This window comes from Aethalodelphis obliquidens, unplaced genomic scaffold, assembly GCF_003676395.1.
Source record: "Aethalodelphis obliquidens isolate GAN/ISIS:26980383/991018 unplaced genomic scaffold, ASM367639v1 scaffold37, whole genome shotgun sequence".
In the NCBI taxonomy this organism is placed as follows: Eukaryota; Metazoa; Chordata; class Mammalia; order Artiodactyla; family Delphinidae; genus Aethalodelphis; species Aethalodelphis obliquidens.
The window spans coordinates 16,511,240-16,530,323 of NW_020837981.1; the positions used below are offsets into that span (position 1 = coordinate 16,511,240).

The 19,084-nt window shown below is 35.9% G+C and overlaps 1 protein-coding gene across 2 annotated transcripts in view; it reads left to right on the plus strand.

Moving 5' to 3' along the window:
- CTNNA3 (catenin alpha 3) overlaps window positions 1-19,084 on the plus strand; it is a 1,595,169-nt gene that overhangs the window by 152,102 nt on the left and 1,423,983 nt on the right. For both annotated transcript variants that reach the window (XM_027130128.1, XM_027130127.1), the window contains exon 5: window positions 1,053-1,172. In XM_027130128.1, the coding sequence (XP_026985929.1) occupies window positions 1,053-1,172 (120 nt within the window). The remainder of the gene's footprint in view (window positions 1-1,052; window positions 1,173-19,084) is intronic.

Here is a 19,084-nt window from a genome sequence, read left to right on the forward strand (position 1 = left end):
GAATGCCATTATAATATGACTTATTCCATGGAGTTTGAAATAGTAAGGGTCAAATCATTTCCCTGGAAACTTAATTATATTCTATAAAATCTTATTAGCCTGTCTCGTAGCATCATAGTCACAGTGGAATTCTGGTGTGTTTAAGATGGTGAAGTCTCTGTAGAATTCTATCTAATGGCACACATTGAGAATATGGGAAATAAATGACATAAAGAAAGAGCAGATGCAAATGTCTTGCAAATATTACTTGACATTTTCAATCACTAATCCTCTAAAGTATGTTCTAGTTTACTAAAATAAACCAAGAATTCAATTTCTTGTGAGCTCCTTTTGCTTAATTATTAGTAGCAGAACAATATTCTGTGATACACTGCAATTTGTCTTCTTTGTGTTTATCTAGTATCTGACTTAAAAATGAATGGAGCATTCTGATTCAGCAGAACTGATTTCATTAACTCATGTCCGTTATAGAGCAGAAATGAATAAATGTTTGCTGAACATGCTACATATGCTTCGATCATCAAGACATTTGTTCTCCTTTCTTCTCAAAATATAAGATCTGAGAGATCTTCCTGGCTGAAGTTTGCTGGGTGCCTATTCTGCATAAATGTTTCTATAGAGGCAAGTGGCTACCTTTACATAAATTTGTTTCCATGATTGGGATGTGAGACCTCTTTTTAATACTTTCTCATTATGATTTGAAATTATACATTCATTGCAATTTTTTTCTTTAGGAGTGGTAGCAGTGTACCCTAAGACATGAAGAGTTAAAGAAAAAATTTTTTTAATGCAGTATGTTCTTTTGTTAGAATGAGGACTAAACAGGCTTCTCATTCATGCAATAATGTTGCTTGTACTTAGCACATAGTTTCTAATTCTGTATAATTGTGCCTAACTATTTAATTCAAAGGCAATTAGCTAGCCTCTGCTACCTCTGTATTATGAATAGGAGAAACTGAGGCTCAGTATTGACTATTTGTCTGTGTTACTGGTTAGGAATTTGAGAAAAATGTGCTGCTATCCTAATGGTTTACTTTTGTTTTTGATTTCAGTTTCAGAGGACATTTGAGTCTCTTAAAAATGTTTCCAACAAATCTGACCTCCAGAAAACCTACCAGAAGCTTGGGAAGGAGCTGGAAAATCTGGACTATTTAGCCTTCAAACGTCAGCAGGTAGGATTTAGAGCTCTCCTTGGTGGACGATACGAACACTTTAGTCTTCTCGCCTTCCTGCCTGTCAGAGGCTCAGGTGGGTCTGGGGAGACTTATCTTCTAATATTTAGGGCAGAAATAAGTTGTGCTGTGTGGTGCTGACCTGCCGTGTTCACACGGCTTCCTGCGGCATTCAACGTTGTCCTGCTTTTATATGTGCACTTTGGGGGTTTCCACGAGTGTTCTTATTACCTCTTTTAAAGAAAACTCCTGCTGGTTTGTGAAGGTTCAACTACCCTTTGACTAAGGATGCCTTAGTGGCATAAAGGGAACCTCTATGTAGCTTGAACAGGTGGCTTTTATATTTGACAGGGGATACGTGAGGAGAAAAACCACCTCAAGACCAAGAAAAGGATGTGGATGTACACACAAGCTTAAAGAAAGGAGTCATAAATATGCCAAATAGTTTTTTTTTTTTTTTTTAGTTTAGCTTTAGTTTTCTTGTTTGATCTCTGAAGATGAGTAAAAATTTGCTAAATGTGTAAGGTTAAAGGGAAACATGCTTTCCAAGTGCACGTCTTTTAGCCTCTTTTTATAGACCACAAGATAAATCCAGAGCCAAAATAGACTTTTATAGGGCTGGTTTTAGAGTTCATATTTTATAATATTAATAATCATTAAGTTCTGTGTGTTTGCAAGATACCGCCATAGTAGCTAGCTACTTTTCCCAAACTGGATCTTTTCCAGTTTCTTCACATCCACTAGGTGTCAGGATCATCAAGCTTTTACTGGGGCTGAATGTTTGTTCCGATCAGAACAACCAGTTAGATGTTTAAATTAGGTTGCATGAAATTCGGGAATGTGCTCAATGATGGATAGCATCTAGAAAAATGACTAAGTGGCTGACTCCCATAGCCAACCACCGAGTCCATTACTTAAGACTGTTTTCTGTTAGTGTGGCAAAGGGTGTAACTCTCTTGATGTTGCCTAATTTACAAATTTTGGATCTTTTGGAAGGGGGATTTCAAAGCAGTACTTCCTTTATTTAGTTAAACCTCATGAAGTCAACATGGTGTGGTCTAGAAATAGTGACTTGAAAAGAGAATTGTGTTCTAAGCTTGGCTTTATAATAGCTATTACGTGGGCATTTAACCTTCTCATGATCTTATTTTCCTAGGAGTTATATTTGTTTTGTAGAGTGTTCTGGGGCAAATACAATATCTTTGCACATACTTTAATTTATATGAAAAAAGACACAATATCCATTTGTTTCATTTATTGATTTTATATTAGTGAAGGCCTCGGAATCAGCACATGTAACAGAAGCAATCACGGTTACACGGTTACTGAGAGCTACTACAGTAAGTTCCCAAATGATGCTGCTTAAAATTCACACTGTGAGTCACTGCTCTGGCCTATGTAGTTTTTAGTACAGTTTTGTTTCCAAGAGCCATATTTATACCACTGGGGGGTATTTGAGTTGGCAGGCAGTAGTCAGCGTGCTCTTCTCTTATCCTTTCTCATTAGCACATTTTCAGTGATTAGATTCTTACATTAGCTAATTGGGAATTTGGAAAAATGTGAATGCTTCAAGGGCAAAAGGGCATAACTCTGGGAGAATGGCATTGACGACAGACAGGTAAATTGCATGTGTATGTGAGAGAAAGATGGGCATGTCATTATTTATATATGTATACGTATGTTTATGCATATATAAATCTTATATTCTATTTATTAAATGACAACTGTCTGCCACATAGTGTGATTAGAACATTTATGGATTAGATCATTAAATAATTGTGATGATATAATAAGGTTGGTTTTATGAGCACCATTTTACAGATGAGGAAACTGTTAAGAGAGTTAAGTAACTTGCCTAAAGTCACTAGGCAAGTAAAGCTGAGCTTCAAATAGGTATCAGTGACTCCAAACCTGGGCTTTCTCCAATATCCCTGCAGGGAGCCAGGCTGGGGGGATAGTAAAGTGAGGAGTTCTAGGCATGCAGTTTGAAGACAATTTTAGGATAGGACAGACATGGGGCTTAAAGAGACATTTGAAAATGGGCATCTGATGAGAGGCAGAGACAGGGGCAGCTCTCTCCTCCTCTCTTTCTCTCATGCAAATTGTTCAGTATAGACAAAAACACAAAAGAATTTTTGAAAGAATATCTTCAGACAGCTAAGAAAATGTATAAAACTTTATGTTTACAATCTTTGAGTGTTATATCTAGGAACCCTAGTTCTAGTGAAATTTATTCACACAAGGCAATTTTTTTAAACTCAAAAGGACAAATTCTTGTGAAACAGACTTACCTGCATACATAGAATACTGTCAACCCTTTGTTTTACTTGATTCTGCTTTTCCCTATATCTAGTGATCATTTTTTCTACATGGAAAAGATGGAAGGGGAATTAGAGTGAAATGGTCAGAAAAAGGATGGTAGAGTAGAAAGAAAGTCAGGGACCAAAGAGCGGTAAAAAAGAGGGAAAGGGACTTATAGGGATAAGATAAGAGGGATAAAGTGAGGGAAATAAAGCTATATTTGGTTTTATACTACATGCATTTAGTAAGTTAAAGCGTTTATTTTTGAAGAATTAAAAAATCTCAAAATAGAGAAAGGGAAAAAAAGAGATAATTACAAGAAGACATAGTGAATGAGGGAGGTGGCAGAGAAGAGAAAGACAAACTTTGTTTCCCATTAGCTTCCAAATGTAGCAAAACTTCCTAGAAATTTGTTATATTAACCAGGTTCTTCTGTACCAAAGCCACAGAGGAATTGTTGTGTTTCCTGGATGGGCAGGGTTTAAAGAGTCAGAACATTACCTTTTCTCTGACTTGGTGGGATTTGTCTTTTATGTCCTATCCTACCCTCTGTAAAGTCCCCCAAACCTATAAACACACATTAGTAAGTTTCCCCTACCTGAAAAGATTTAGATCTCTGTAAAATTGCCATTCAGCAAGAAAGCTTCTGCCTTATAAGGCAGGATGCTTTGTACCAGAGAATTAGTCATGCTTTGTTCCCTGGTCCAACCATATTTATCATTTCTCTTTGTGACAGAACGTAAGCTCTGTAAGGACAGGGCCTTGTCTGTCACCTTCAATGCTGTATGCTCTGCAGTGCTCACAGCAGTATCTGACCCATGGCTAACACTCAATAAATACTTGTTGGTGCTGTTATTGCTATGAACAAGGAAGCATGCCAAAAGTTTTAGCCTCAGATTATAGGCAATTAATTGATGTGTTTAACTGTACTTTTTTTATATAATTAAAAAAATATTTTATTTATTGATTTTTGGCTGCGTTGGGTCTTTGTTGCAGTGTGTGGGCTTTCTCTAGTTGTGGCGAGCGGGGGCTACTCTTCATTGTGGTGCGCGGGCTTCTCATTGCGGTGGCTTCTCTTGTTGAGGAGCACGGGCTGTAGGCACGTGGGCTTCAGTAGTTGCGGCTCGTGGGCTCTAGAGCACAGGCTCAGTAGTTGTGGCACACAGGCTTAGTTGCTCCGTGGCATGTGGGATCTTCCCGGACTAGGGCTTAAACCTGTGTCTCCTGCATTGACAGGCGGATTCTTAACCACTGCGCCACTAGGGAAGCCCTACTGCACTTTTAAAATTCAGAAGGGTATTAACCCTGAGGCTTCCTGGATGCCAAACGTTGACAGATTGCTCCTTGCCTTATGTATTATTTAGGTTTTCTCCTAACATATTTCATTTTACATCTATTTCTTTAAACAAACACAAAACATCAATATTATCTTAGCTATGAATTAGGGATGCCCAATAAACTGACTATAATTATTTTCTTGGACTCTTTCATTAGATTTTATTTTCTGTCCCTTTCTGTGACATTTTAAACATCATTTTGAGAGATTTCTTTCCGTAGGCCACATATATCCCTGGAATACTTTGCTCTATTCTTTTACTTTTTTTAAGGGTTGGTGGGGGCGGATTATTGTGCTTTCTCTCCTAGGTGTAAGCTTAGCCTTGCCTTGCCTTGCCTTTCCTAGCCTCGCCTTCCCTCCCCTCCCCTCCCTTTCCCTTCCCTTCCCTTCCCTTCCCTTCCCTTCCCTTCCCTTCCCTTCCCTTCCCTTTTTCTGCTCCTGCTTCTTTCCTGTTTGTTTGTCTTTTAAAGAGTGAGTGCTTACACTTCAACTATTCTTCGGGCTATATTTTAGGTTGGGGTACAAGCATTTCTCCATTTTCCTAATGTCAAAAAGACTAATGTTAAAAATAGCTTTGGTTGGAAAAGGTGAGAGGAGGCTGTGATAGATGAGGTGGTGGGATTCTCAGGATGAAGCCATCTGAAGTAAATGGATGACAAAGCCATATTACCAAGAATCTGGAGACTTTTTCAGTTTTTACTACGTCTGAAAATGCAGTCTTAGAGTTTATTTGTTTAGACTGCTTGGTTTTTATCCTCCAGGTTGATGATATGTAGGAATGGCAATAGCAAGCTGCAGCTATTATATAGAGCCCAGGTTTATGTATTAATTTGAGAGTTTATAAATCAAGAGATTTCCTTGGAGCTTTGTTTTTCTGGAATAAAATAAAATAAAGTTTGATATTCTAGACTCTAATTTTATTCCTTTCTTCTATTCTTACAATGCTATTATAAGTATTAAGAAGTGTAAAAAGTAATAGCATTATAAGACACAGCCTGTTTTCAGAAACTTTTAAAGTCCTTTGGTATGAATTAAATTTGACATTATTGAGTTGAACATTATGTAGACTGAAGCACATTTACACACTGATGTGAAAATTTGTAAAATTAAAATATCATACCTCAGATATACATCCATGTTTCAATGTGTCACAATCCCTGATCTCCCTCTTGTCTCCCTGATCATGGCATGCTATTCTTGCCTTCTGAACTTTTCACAAGGTTCATAAACTTGATATTTAGGATATCTAGCCCTTTTCTATTTACCTATTTAACTACTAATCTTTCATTAAAGCTAAACTGAAGTCTAGCCTCCCTCATGATACTTTATCCTATGGCTTCCAATCAGTATGTAAGCTCTTCCTTCTTTGCCATTCTTAGCTTTTATCCATGTCATACAATTTAGAATCTGACTGATTACACACTTATTAAAGATCCATGTAGTGCAGGTTAGAGTGTGGGCTTTGCAGTCAATCAAATCTTGTTAGATTATTTGTACTGCTTTAGGCACTGCAGCTTTTTGTTTTAAAATGTTTGGAAAATAATACCTAACTTATAACCTGTTTTGAGAAAACAATATATAAAGTGTAAAGTACATATATGCTTTAAATCCTTTAAAATACATAAAGGAATCAGTATATAAAGGACTTACCATAGTGCCTGGCATGTGGTTAGTATAAGCTGTAGTTATTATAATGTTGTTTTTGTATTATTCTCATCTGTCTTCATCCTAGATGGTTGGTAAGTTCCATAGGAATACACTGTCTGTTTTGTATACTTTTGTACTTCACGTAGGGTCCAGCACTGTTATGAACATAGAGGGTAGGATTATTTTGGACATTTGTAACATAGTGGTTAGTGAGCTCTGTCAAAAAAAATGTTGATACCTTTTGAGAAGGGAGTTGCAGTATTTGGTTCTAATGTGTTTTTGAGGTAGTGTCTCTTGATGGGCAGTGGAATTAAGGTCCTGAGTACTTTGCTGTGGCAAACTATAACATAAGGTAGGGTGTTAGACCCAATGTTCTGGCTAAACCCCAACTCATGTTATAATTACATCATGTGTGCCTAAACTTCCTTTGTGGTTCCAGGTGATATCATTCAGCATAATATTGTTCTCTCTTTAGTGATGATGTTCAGGAGTGAACGCTGCCTTTTTCTTTTTCTGAGCTGAGTTAACCCCTTAAGACAGCTCCAAAACCTGAAGGGCATACAATACCTTACAGAATAGGAATTGAATTTAAAATGACCCCTTATCAATGAAGAAAAATAGAAATAAATCAGATGAATTTTATTTAGTAAGAATGACTGCAGGTTAACACCTTGCATTGAGAAATAAAATTCTAGGTGGATAATGACTGAACACATGGAAAAGAATCCTAAGCTTCTTCGGAAACTCAAGAACTCTGAGGGACACAATACGGCAATGTAGGACTCCTGTGAAATCAACGCTTAGCAAAACAAAATGGATGATTGTTAGGCTTTGCTGTTTTTGTGCTATAGAACATAGAGTAGAGAAGTTGATGATTTCAAGTAATAGTCCTTAACCACGTAAAGACTTACAGCAAGACTTTATAACATTTTTTATAAAAAATGTTATGGATCATCTAGGATAAAGGGATATACAGTGATATTGCACTGGGAGTTGTTTACCTGTAAGGACAGTGTAAGGGAGAACTAACTTCCCATTTACGTTAACAATAAACTAGAAGTTGTAAGTATATTTTACTTAAGACCTTTAAAAATAAAGTACATATGCATCTGGGATTATTTAGCTGCAGTCTAAAGAAGAGTATAATTGGGGGCTGAATGAGTGTTATGGTAAGGTGCTAAACTTCTAGAATGATAGTTCTATAAGAATAGATTCACTTTAGTGGCCTTTGTTAGATGAAATATGTTAATGGCTCAATTGGGAGAAGAGCCTTCCCTTCCTTATTCTGTAATTAATCCAACTCTGTTGAAAGAGTTCTGATTGAATTCTTCCTTTTAAGAGTAAGTAAACCAAAGACTGCTGCCTTAAAATATTCATGTCTATCTTAGACGGTATTCTGTTTCTTATTTGCCCAGTCAAGTAAAATGATTATTTATGCCATTTATAAAACTGTTTCTGAAGATCCCAGAGCATTTCAGACATTGTTTAAAAATTACACAGATTTAAAAAATGCTGGATTATAATACAGTGTGCTACAGTAAGTTTCAAGCCAACCCAAATGTGCTTTATTCTGTCCACTGCATGTGCAATTCCATTTTTATTCAACTGCATACAATTGTTTGTCTCGCAGGAAAAAGAAAGCGATGGCATTACATTTATTCTTCAGTTTTCTGACACAGACAGAGAGAAGAAGGTTGGATACATCATTCAAGGTCATTCCGAGTCAGTAGCAGATTCAGAATTAATATCCACATTTCCTAATTTCTAGCTTATTGCAATAGCCATTCAGCCATTTTTACTCCTTCATAAACTACAGATCTTTATAGGGTGATTTCTTTTTCTATAGTTATAGTCTGAAGTTAAAAAACCTTATGGATTTTTATATAAGAACCTCACCCTTTATTTAAAAACAAATAATCAAAATGATGCATATTATATACTTGTTCTCCTTCTAAAGTTTGATTTCCACATTGGGTATAGTTAATAGTCATGACAAGTAAGTGTATTCTATTAAATTAGTAAAGTAAAAACATTGCAGAGAAATCTTTTAAGTTCTAAGGTTTGTTATTTTATTTCCATCTGTTGTCTCAAAGGTTTCGTTTATTGGTGGCAATTAGGTAGAAAGCTGTTGAATCAAGCACATACCAGCTGATTTTTATGCACCAGAAAAGATTTATTAATTTTTTTACAAGGTTGTTTGCTATATGATAGTTTATCTTACGGGGAGCTTATAGCTACTTTGTAGTGGGGTATGCTCATTGAAATAGTTAATTCTTTGTCATGGCTTGTTTTCAAAACTTACAATGCTGATAGGAATTTTAGAAGTGGTAAAAAACTTTAGTGTTTGCATCAATGTGGCAGTTATTTGTGCATGTCTTATATTGACATACGAGTTTATAAGATTGTCATTAGAAGTTGGTATTGATGAGAAATTAAAGTTCTAAAAGAGTTAACCCTGAAAACGATATCTTCGCTAGTCTGTTTTATAGCTTGAAAATGACCTTTGTATACAAATCAGATAACTTTTTACCGCTAGGATTATGACCTCTGGTGGTTTAAGATGAAAACTAAAGAAGATATAGAAGAATCCGTGAACCTTAAACTAAGGAGCCTTTAGAATTCATCTAACTCAACTGTTTTAGATGTGAAGAAAAATGAGACCCAAGGAGATTAGCTGTCTTCTGTTAAGCTGTACACTTTGCTAGTGGTAGAGCTGGGACAATAACAGGAGGTGATATGTTCTTTGGTTCTTTTCTGAGTCGTTTAGCATAAGTCAGCCAGTTGTATACTGATTCTTTGGTATCTCTGGTTTGTATTCTGAATGTAACTATAGATGCTTATAACATCCATATATATGTATAAGCTGTATTAGACACTGAGAGATGACTATAAATGGAGATCATTCAGTAGTGCCATTTTTTAAAATGAAAAGACAATGCAATAATATTACAGCATTTTAGAAGAGGTAGAAATTATATGCATCACCTGGTTCAACCACTTCAATACATGGATACACAAATAATACAGAAAACATCATTATGTTCTTTTCTATTGTATAGGAATTTTCATTTCTTCGGCAATTTCTAGATCCTGTGCCCTCTAAACCAGTGCTTCCTAAACTTTAATATGCATACAAATAACAAGGGGAATTTTGTTAAAATACAAATTTTGATTCAATAGATTTGAATTGAGACTGGAGAGTCAAACAAGTTCCTCAATGATGCTGATGTTGATGGTCCATGGATCATACTTCTAGTATCAAAGGAGTTTTAATAATAAATTGCAGGAGAGCATTATTTCCAGTTGTGTCTCAAGAGCCTAATATAGTCCCTGGAACATAGTAAGTACTTAATAAATATTTTGGATTTGAATTATGATCCAGTAGTAAGATTTGTGTCTATGTTTGGACATAGAAGATATTGCTAGCCTACAATAATATCCTTTATCACAAATTTTATATTGTTTATTTTGATGTTTCACTGTCATGTGAAAAGACATGTTATGCACGTACGTATTGTGTTTTTATAGATTACATATTTCAGTAGTTGTAGAAGTTGTCCTTTGTATATTTTTGCTACAAGTGAAAGACTGAATATGAGAGCAACTGAGTCTAAGGTACAGGAAGCTGAAGAAGAGTGAGAATGTATCAATAGTATTTTAACACTGCAGTGTTCATTGTGACTTGGCCAAACTGACCATGGGACCAGCTGGTATTGACTCAGCAGCATTTGTTCCAGAAAAGCAAGCTTGGTCACATACTTACTATACAACTGATGAAAACTAAAGTCTCAAACACATTCTTAATTAATTTGTGTATCCAAGTTGTGTGTCTCTACCTGATTGTACAATCAGAAAGCATCACAATGATTGTTACTGTGTCCTTGTCAGGTGAAAAGATTACTGCTACAGCTACAGCTCTCCATGTTAATAGTAGTGCTGGGAACATGCCTAGAGCGCTACTGGCTAAAATTCAAAGGAAGTGTTGATGCTGCTTAGATGAGGCCAACAGTTCTGCTGACACCAGAGATTTAAACATGAACCCACCAATCATGTAGCCTTTTGTAGATGTTAGGCTGTTTGTTTGTAAGGGGTTAATTGCCTGCGGCTAGTTTAATATGTAATGAGAAATTCAGTTTTTCCTTTATTTTTTAAAAGCGTACTCAATTTTTGCTCTCTAAAATACCATATTTGGATAGTTTCAAGTTGCTATTTAGGAGGAAGCTAGTCAGCTTTTATATTATTTCTCATGCTGCAAATGTGACAGCAGTAGAAGCACATGCTGAAATACATCTAGGTGAGGGGAAGTATCACCGGAAGACGGGGCAGCATTGCTGGCTTGCTCCACATTTTGCTCAGTGATTTAAAAGGCTATGTACCTATATAGGTTTTCTTCCATGCACTCTGGTTTCAAATGACAAAAAAAAAAAAATTTAACCTAGTTAATATTCTTCAAAGTTATATTACATTTTAGATGGGATATCTTTGAATTTTTGCAATGTAAATAGCTTTTCTTCTATGGGCAGCTGACACTTATAGTCATTGATCAAGTTAACCATATTTTGCTTATTAATATTTTTAGTATCACCTAGGGGATTTTAGCAAGATGCCACAATCAACCTATAAGTTACATTGTATTCTTCCCTTAACTGTATTTTTATGAATCTAATTTTTTCTCTATTGTAGCGTACAGCATTAATACATGCTAATATTCTCTGTATAAATGCTGCTTTTATTATTATAGCATTTGGTTGCACCATAGCTAAGTATTTATCATCTACTCTATTATAAAATCTTTGTTCCAAAGGAGCTGTATGAGCCTATTAGATATATACACAATTAAGTAGGTAATGATCTGTGGCTGCATCCATACAGCATCAACAGCTGACCTGGGTTGGTTTTCCAAATATGATGCTGGTTGATAGATTAAGGGATTAAACTGTTTTCGTTATTTTGAGGACCTTTTTTGTGCTCTGAATTTAACTTACGTATTTTGTTGTAACCTTACTTTTTGCTTAGTGAAGAAATTATAGTATTTCCTCATTATGATTTAGATATTGGTGTTTATCTCTATTGTGCTAAGCTCTCCACCCAAACACTGGGAGTTACTGAAGCCTCTCTTGGTACTTTCATTGGTGCAGAATGAATGGTCTACCAAATGTTTCATTGCAGATAGTTATACATTTATGTTTTCATCTTAAATTTATATTTGTAAAATTAAAGTTAATTGAGTTTAGGTCATTTCCCCGGCTTCAATGTTAGAGTGATTAAGAATAGTTAGGATACTTTTGACAATTTTGATAATCATCATCTGTGAATTTAGAGAAATGAAATGTGGTAAATTACTTTGGAAAATCTCCAAGCTTTGGGGCTTTTTTGTCAGTTTTTGAGTCTAAGTTCAAAGCTCATTTTTTCAGGATTAAGGCACCACTTCTCACTTTGGATCAGAGCAGCAAGTCCTGGGGTGTGATACTGTATCATGGGAATAAAGAAAATTTTTGGCAAGCAGCAGTGTGCATTTATTGAGAAAAAGTGGATAGAAGCTTTTAGCTTGCCTCTTGCTCACTCTAATAAAAACATGTCTGTATTATATAGTAAGAGTAGACACACTTAAGTTCAAAATGACAACTGGGGAATGATGTTTACTTTACTTAGGACATGGGAAACATTAAATCTAAAGACCAAGCTGAAGTAAATGAACTAAGTATACCTGTACTTTGTTTTGAATTTAGAAGAAATTATCTTTTGGAATATCTTTGAAATCTATCAGGAAACATTTTTTCTTGAAAACAGGGAGTACATGACTCCTGGCTTAAGATACTTAAGGTATTTGACCTTTTTTTAATGCTAAAATAATGGGCTAGAATTGGATCCCTGAAAGAGAAAATAAAAGTATACCAGCAGTAGGGTGTTTATGAAGGGAAGGAAGCAAATTAGATTCTGTATTAAGTAATGTATGATAAGTTAGCACTTGTGAACATGTGGTGCTCATGAGAGACTTGTATCAAAGGCTGTATATTTTCTTGTGCTCCAAACATCTGGTTCTGCAGATATAGAGAATATCTTGATAAATTTGTTACTGTGTAGTTTCAAGAGGATTTGGAATGGTTTATTTCTTAACCCTTGATGTAAGAACCATTTGTGCACATTGCTGCTATAGAAAATTAGTAAGTTCTTAATGTCACTAGGATATAAATATGAAAAAAATTGAAGATGAGAATTTTCCAGAATGTTTGTATAAGTGGAATAGATGTTATCATTCTACATTTTTAAGGTATTTCTGCATCTGGTTCTGTATGAGACCTGAGGTCAATGAATACAATCTAAGATCTTAGAGTAGACTAAAAAAACTTTTGGTGATACTGAAGAGCATGGGTAATTATGAGTATTTTTAGGATAGGTAGATGAGAGTGATAACATTATTTTTATGAAATTTGGCATTAAAACATTTATTTTGAAGACTAATAAATTGAAAAGAGCATTAACACTCTAGAATAATAAAAAATAGTTAAGATTGACGTAATGCATGTTGAAGGTGAAATGATTAGTCTCTACGAGTCCTCTGAAAATAATGTGTGTATCAGAGGTATTATAGACACCAGGAATAATATATATCTTATTATTAATAATGAAAATTATCATCCACATTTCTTATTTGCTACATCTGATCGTGAACTGTATTCCAAAATTGATGGAATTAGGACGGTGCTAAGAATTCATTTCATTGCATCATGTATAAGCAATTAAAATTTTTTTCATAACAGATAACCATGTTCTCAAAACAATAACTCATTTCATATCTAGCCACTTAAATGAATATTCTCCTTAACTCAACCATACTCTAAAACTCGGCTTTACAAAAGGTTCTCTGAGGCCAGGGCTGGAATAAACAACAGGAGGTAAGAACTTCCTGCTGAAAAGGAAACTCAAAATTATCATGCAGTGATTTGGGAAGCTTGGAATTTTTTTTTTAAAGCAAATGCATTAAATAATGAGATAATATATTAAATTATATAAAAACCTGGAACTTGGCTTCAATTAAGGCAGAAAGTACTTTACTATTTTTAAAAATTTATCTTCCTCCTAAGCACTAACACACGCCATATATTCATTAATAAAAGCCCCACCAGTGTGTGAGGCTAGTCTGTTGAAAATAAATAGACATATATGAGTCTGTCACCTAGCAAGATAAAAGCTATGTTCTTTATGCATGGAAATCATTTTCTACTAGAAAGAGTTGTAAAAAAATAATAGAATTATAAAGAAAGTGAGTTTATGGAAAGAGGATAGACTCTTCCAAGCCTTATGTAAACATTTTCTGATGTAAGAAGCATACTATGCAACATTTTACTTTAATAAAAAAAAATAGGTGATAATTATTCACAAAATAACAGGGGACTTCTAGTGCACATAACTGTTCATTTATAGATTATTGACGGAAAGGTTGGAATGTTAGGAGAAACTGCCTACTTGACACTCTATAGGAATAAAGATTTCCCATCTCTGAAGCTGTGGGAAAGTCTACTACCCAGGTTAGTTTTTTAGCTTACCTAATCTTACAATTACCATGTGATGGGAATGTTATTATAAGGTTATGACCTGTGCCTCGTAATGTCCCAGGCCTGTTGGTCCTGGTCCCTACCCCCTCCATCCTTTCCCAATTCCTTATGAAAAAGACTAAAATGGAACTCCTAATGCTTAATGTGCAGGCAGTGGGATTGTCTGGAGGGAGTTCAGAAGATACACTGTTTAACACGGAGAGGTGTGGATGAGCACCTTGTAGCCATAAGGGGAACCAGTGGTCTAGAGGGCACATGGTAACTGATAAAGGAATATTAAGAAGGGAGATTGATATGGAAGTGTTAGAGTTCAAGGTAATATGGAATTGGGGGTACTTTCTTGGAAGCAAAATGCAAGATTGTGTGGCATAATTTTACTTTGAGAGATTAATTATATACTTTTTTCTATTTTCACTCCTGGACTACCCATACTGGAGGGAAGTTTCAAATAAGGGCTACATAATAAAAATTTGCAAATTCTTGATATCTTTTAAGGAGAGGCAAATAGTCATAAACAGGTTGTCTTTTCACCTCTTTCCTGCCACCCTAGGAAACACCCCCCAAGCTGGGGAGAAGGAGGAGAAGTGGACGGGAGTAGGACAAGCCTAGGCATTGTTTTTGTTCCTGTCTCCTACCACTATCTGCACTACTCTCCCATTTCACCAGTGTAGGAGACATGAAATAACAGATTCCATTGAAGTTTGCGACATCTGAGATGACCAGTGAATCACAGATCTAACCTGAGAGTAGACAGGTTTCTGGAGATCTTAGGGCAGAGTGAGTGTTTTCTGCCATGTTGTCAGCCAGAAGTTTTTTTCAATTCTGAATTAGTGTGGAAGGACATCAGATAATTTCCTTGGGACCAGAGTGTGGAGCAGGGTTCATCTAAGAGAGGGAGTCAGGGAGCTTGGTCACATGGAGGCAACAAGGGAAGCAGATAGAAGAAGGATGGGTAAGGGAGGGCGTAGCTGACCTCAGGTTATCACCAGTGCCACAGGATGCAGGGGGAACTGAGAGAGCTACAGACTGTCCAGTTGCCATATGAGTGAGTGCTGTCCGGTGCTGAAGAGCAGGTGGGCAGAGTTGCATCAGGAACAGGAGGCCTGTGAAGGACCAGGGCAGATCCAGATAGATGGCTGTCTTCCCAACTGTCCTGTGTTGGCAGCTGAATGAACCCTTCTGTGGCTTAGACTCATCCCCAGGGAGGAGGAATCAGGAGAAAAATCTGAGAGAGCAATTTAACCTGAACGTGATTGAATTATAAAACTCAGCAGACTGAGAAATCACTGAAATGGGCTGAGTTTACTTGAAAGGGATTAAATGAAATTTCTGCCCTAAGCAAAACAGGGCTTGGAGTAAAAAAAAATTAATTTTATTATAGAAAAATTTGTCAATTATACTTCAATAAAGCTGAAAAAAACCCCCCAAAGTTACATTTTTGCACCTTCATGTTCATGTCTGTGAAAGTTGTATTTGCTATAAAGTTCCAAATCCAGAACTGAATGAGGGAACATTATTATGTTTGGAAATACAGCGGGGATTTAGATGGGGGTAAGTGTGTGTGTGTGTGTGTGTGTGTGTGTGTGTGTGTGTGTGTAGCACTAGAGGTGTTATCATTTACTTTGGTTTTGTATTCCACTTCGGCCATAGCCAGCTGGGAGATGAGATATCAATTCAGATAAAATATAATATGTCGAATTAAATTTGAATTTTACACAAATGACAGGTAGTTTTCTAGTATGTCCTGAATATTGCATGGGACCAACTTATCCTAAAAAAGTATTCATTATTTGCTGGAAATTGAAATTTGACTGCAAGTGTTTGCTGAATCTGGCAACCCTACTCTTTGGTGTACTTAGCCAGTGAAGGAATAAAACGATCCTGCACGTTACTCCATCAGTCTGTGACGTTTGACAACAGATGGTGCTGCACAACAGGTATTAATATTACATTTCATCGAAGAGGCAATTCTTGGTTCATCTTGATGGGTTGGGCTGGCTCTCTGAGACACCCAAATCAGGCCAAATGAAATGGAAAAGTTTAAGAAAATTGCAAGAAAGTAACCTATTTAGTAACTTTTTCTAGAACACACAAACAGTAAGTGGCAGAATCAGGTTTTCCAGGTCTAAATGGCCTTCACAATACAAATTCAACTTTTAAAGAACTTCTTACGAACATACTTATTGTATAAAGAAAAGTACTCTTAAAATCTGGGTGGTTAGGTAGCTGCTGCTGTATTTTCTAATGTACTCTTCCTTTATGGCCAAGCCTTATTATAAAAGAAACCTTAGAAATCTTTTCCAGGAATCATGCCTTTGAAATTAGTTGAATTATTTTAAAGAAATCATGGGATGCTACTTCTTTTTAACTTAGCGTTTTATTCAAAGGATGTTTCTGAAATTAAACCAGTGGGAGTTTAGCCAAAATAGTGCAGTGACACAATGTTATCATCTAGAGGAATGTTGTACTGAGTTAAATAGCTCTAATTATTAGTATCTTTAAAATCATAAAGCAATTACAAAAACAACTCACTTCTCTACTTCAGTGAAATACAGTTTGATTTTGTGAAGCATTTCACCTAGCTTGGATAGTTGGCTTTCAGTAACTGTTTTAAGATCCCAATGTCACAAACCTCCTTTCTTTACACTTAGTTTCCTCTTGTGTCCCAGAATAATCCAGTGTTCTGGATCTATTTCCTTCAGTTCTCTGAGGACCTTGCTCCACTAAGAATGCCTGTTTTCTCTTTAGTTTCAACTTTCTTACTCATTTTTCCTCCCTAGCATATTAACCTGTTAAAGTTTGGTCCAAACAGCAACTACATTGGCAACCTTCATTCAAAGCAGTATCCTCTCTAGTAACAGTCCTATCTCCTATTCCTCAGAGCAAAGTTTCTGAAAGATTTTAGGTGAGCTAACCTGCTTACTAACTACATCAGTTCTTGGACAGAAGTGAGGGAATTGAATATTTCCTGTAGCTAATTATTATTAACTGGTGTTATCTTATTAAGTATCAGATACCATAAAAATCCCCAAATTGACCATGAAAATAAATAAAAACAGGTAATATAAATATAGGTTTTTTTCAAATAGGTGTGAAGCCTATAAAATCAAACTCAATAGAAAGCTGTGTTATAAATATTCCCTTCATGATTTTTTTTCTCATGGGTTGGCCTAGGTGAGGCTTCAGAAAATAGGAGACCAAAGAAGTGTGGTCTGGAAGGCCCTTCTTTTCTCAGTAAAGCTACCTTCAGAAAGCACAAGCATTTTTATTTCTTCAAGGATCTTCAAACTGCATTCAGATTTAGGGCAATATGTTATTAACATTTTTGTGTATTCCCTGGACAAGGTATATAATACCTTTTTTTAACCTCCAATTTATCTTTTACTTCTCAGTAATCTGGTTTCTGCCCTTTAATTGCACCAACACTGTTCTTATTATGATCACGGATCCAACTGACATTTTTCAGACCTTTTAACTTAACTTCTATAACGGGCTTAACACTAACTGGCCTTCCTTCCTATAAATCTTAATTTTCTTTCTTTCTTTTTTTTTTTCAAAATTTCTTCCTATTTGTCAGATCCTTTCTGGGTAAATGTTGATGTTTCCCAGAACATGAATACTTTTCCTTTTCCTTCCTCCTCATTTTTCATTTTTTCTGTACCCTCTGTATACCCTATAAAGTCATCTCATGTATACCCATAGACTAAATAACTGCCTCTAATCTGATGATTAGATGATTCCCATATCTTCATTTCTACCCCAAATATTTCTCTACAATCCAGATTTTATCTGGTTACTTAATGGGCTTTTCCAGCTCAACATATCAAAAACTGACTATTATCTCATCTTGCCCTCCTTCCCCGTGCCTTCTTTCCACTTGTATTTCCTACTTTAGCAAATACCTGCTAATTGATTTTCTTGCGTTCAGTTTCACCTCTTTCTAATTCAGCTTATATATTGTTGCTAGAAATATTATTTAAAAATGCAAATCTGAGCATGTCCTCATGTAAAATCCTTCTGCGGTTCTCCATTGCCTTTAGAATAAAATCGAAATTTTATAAGGCATTTAAGACCCATCATCTTCCAATAAGAGCCTTGTTTTCAGCCATATCGGAATATTTATTGCTCTTCGAATATATCACATTTCCTCTGGCTTCATGCCTTTGCATATGCCATTACGTCTGCATGATTATTTTCTTCCCAGAGTCTCCTGGCCTGGCTCTTACTTATACTTCAAGTTGCAGATTTGACTGCTCCTAATTTGGAGTAGATGCCACTTTACGCTGTCTTGAAAGCATTCCATGCATACTTTTATCACATCACTTGTCTTAGTGTACTTTGTTTATTTTTCTGTCTCCTTTCACTATATAATAAGCTCCTTGAAGTCACAGAGAAAATTCTTTTCTCTCTATTCCCCAACACCTAGAACAGTGCCAGGGACAAAGTTGGTTTTAACATTTTAATGTCTAATTGTCAAGTGCACAAGTAATTGCATAGTTCTGTATGTATCTCATTCTCTCTTTGTTTTTTGTTTGCGGGGAGTGGGAAACCTTCCTAATCTTCTGAGGCTATTTAATTCAGTTTGGTGTATTGTGTTATCATTTTCTTTTGCTTCACTGTTGTTTTGGGGGGATATTTTCATCAACTGAATTGTTTTGGTTCTTAGTTCCGTTTTCTTGTTGTATTAGTCTTTTATGCTTGTAGATTGCTTGAGCCTCTGCATTCTGTGATGGTTTGGGATGGTTTTCAAGATTCCTAGTTCAAGCTCTTCTGTCAAGGTTGTAAAGTATAGATTATTTCCTGGATGACTTTTTTCAGAAGGAGTGGTGGGGAAGGATTATTAATCCTTCAGTTTTAAAAATATTCTTTTGTGTGGCAGGATCCTGAATTTTCTGTTTTAATTTTTTTATGTTCACTGTGCAGTTTTCAGAGTGTGTCTCTCCATTCCTTTTTACCCTCTTCTCCCCCAAGGCCTTTCTAAGACTGCCTCCTAGAGTCCGGGACACTGCTCCTTCCCTCTAGCTGGCTCTGATCTACCAGGACTTTTTTTCAGTAGTTTTGCAATTAGGGTG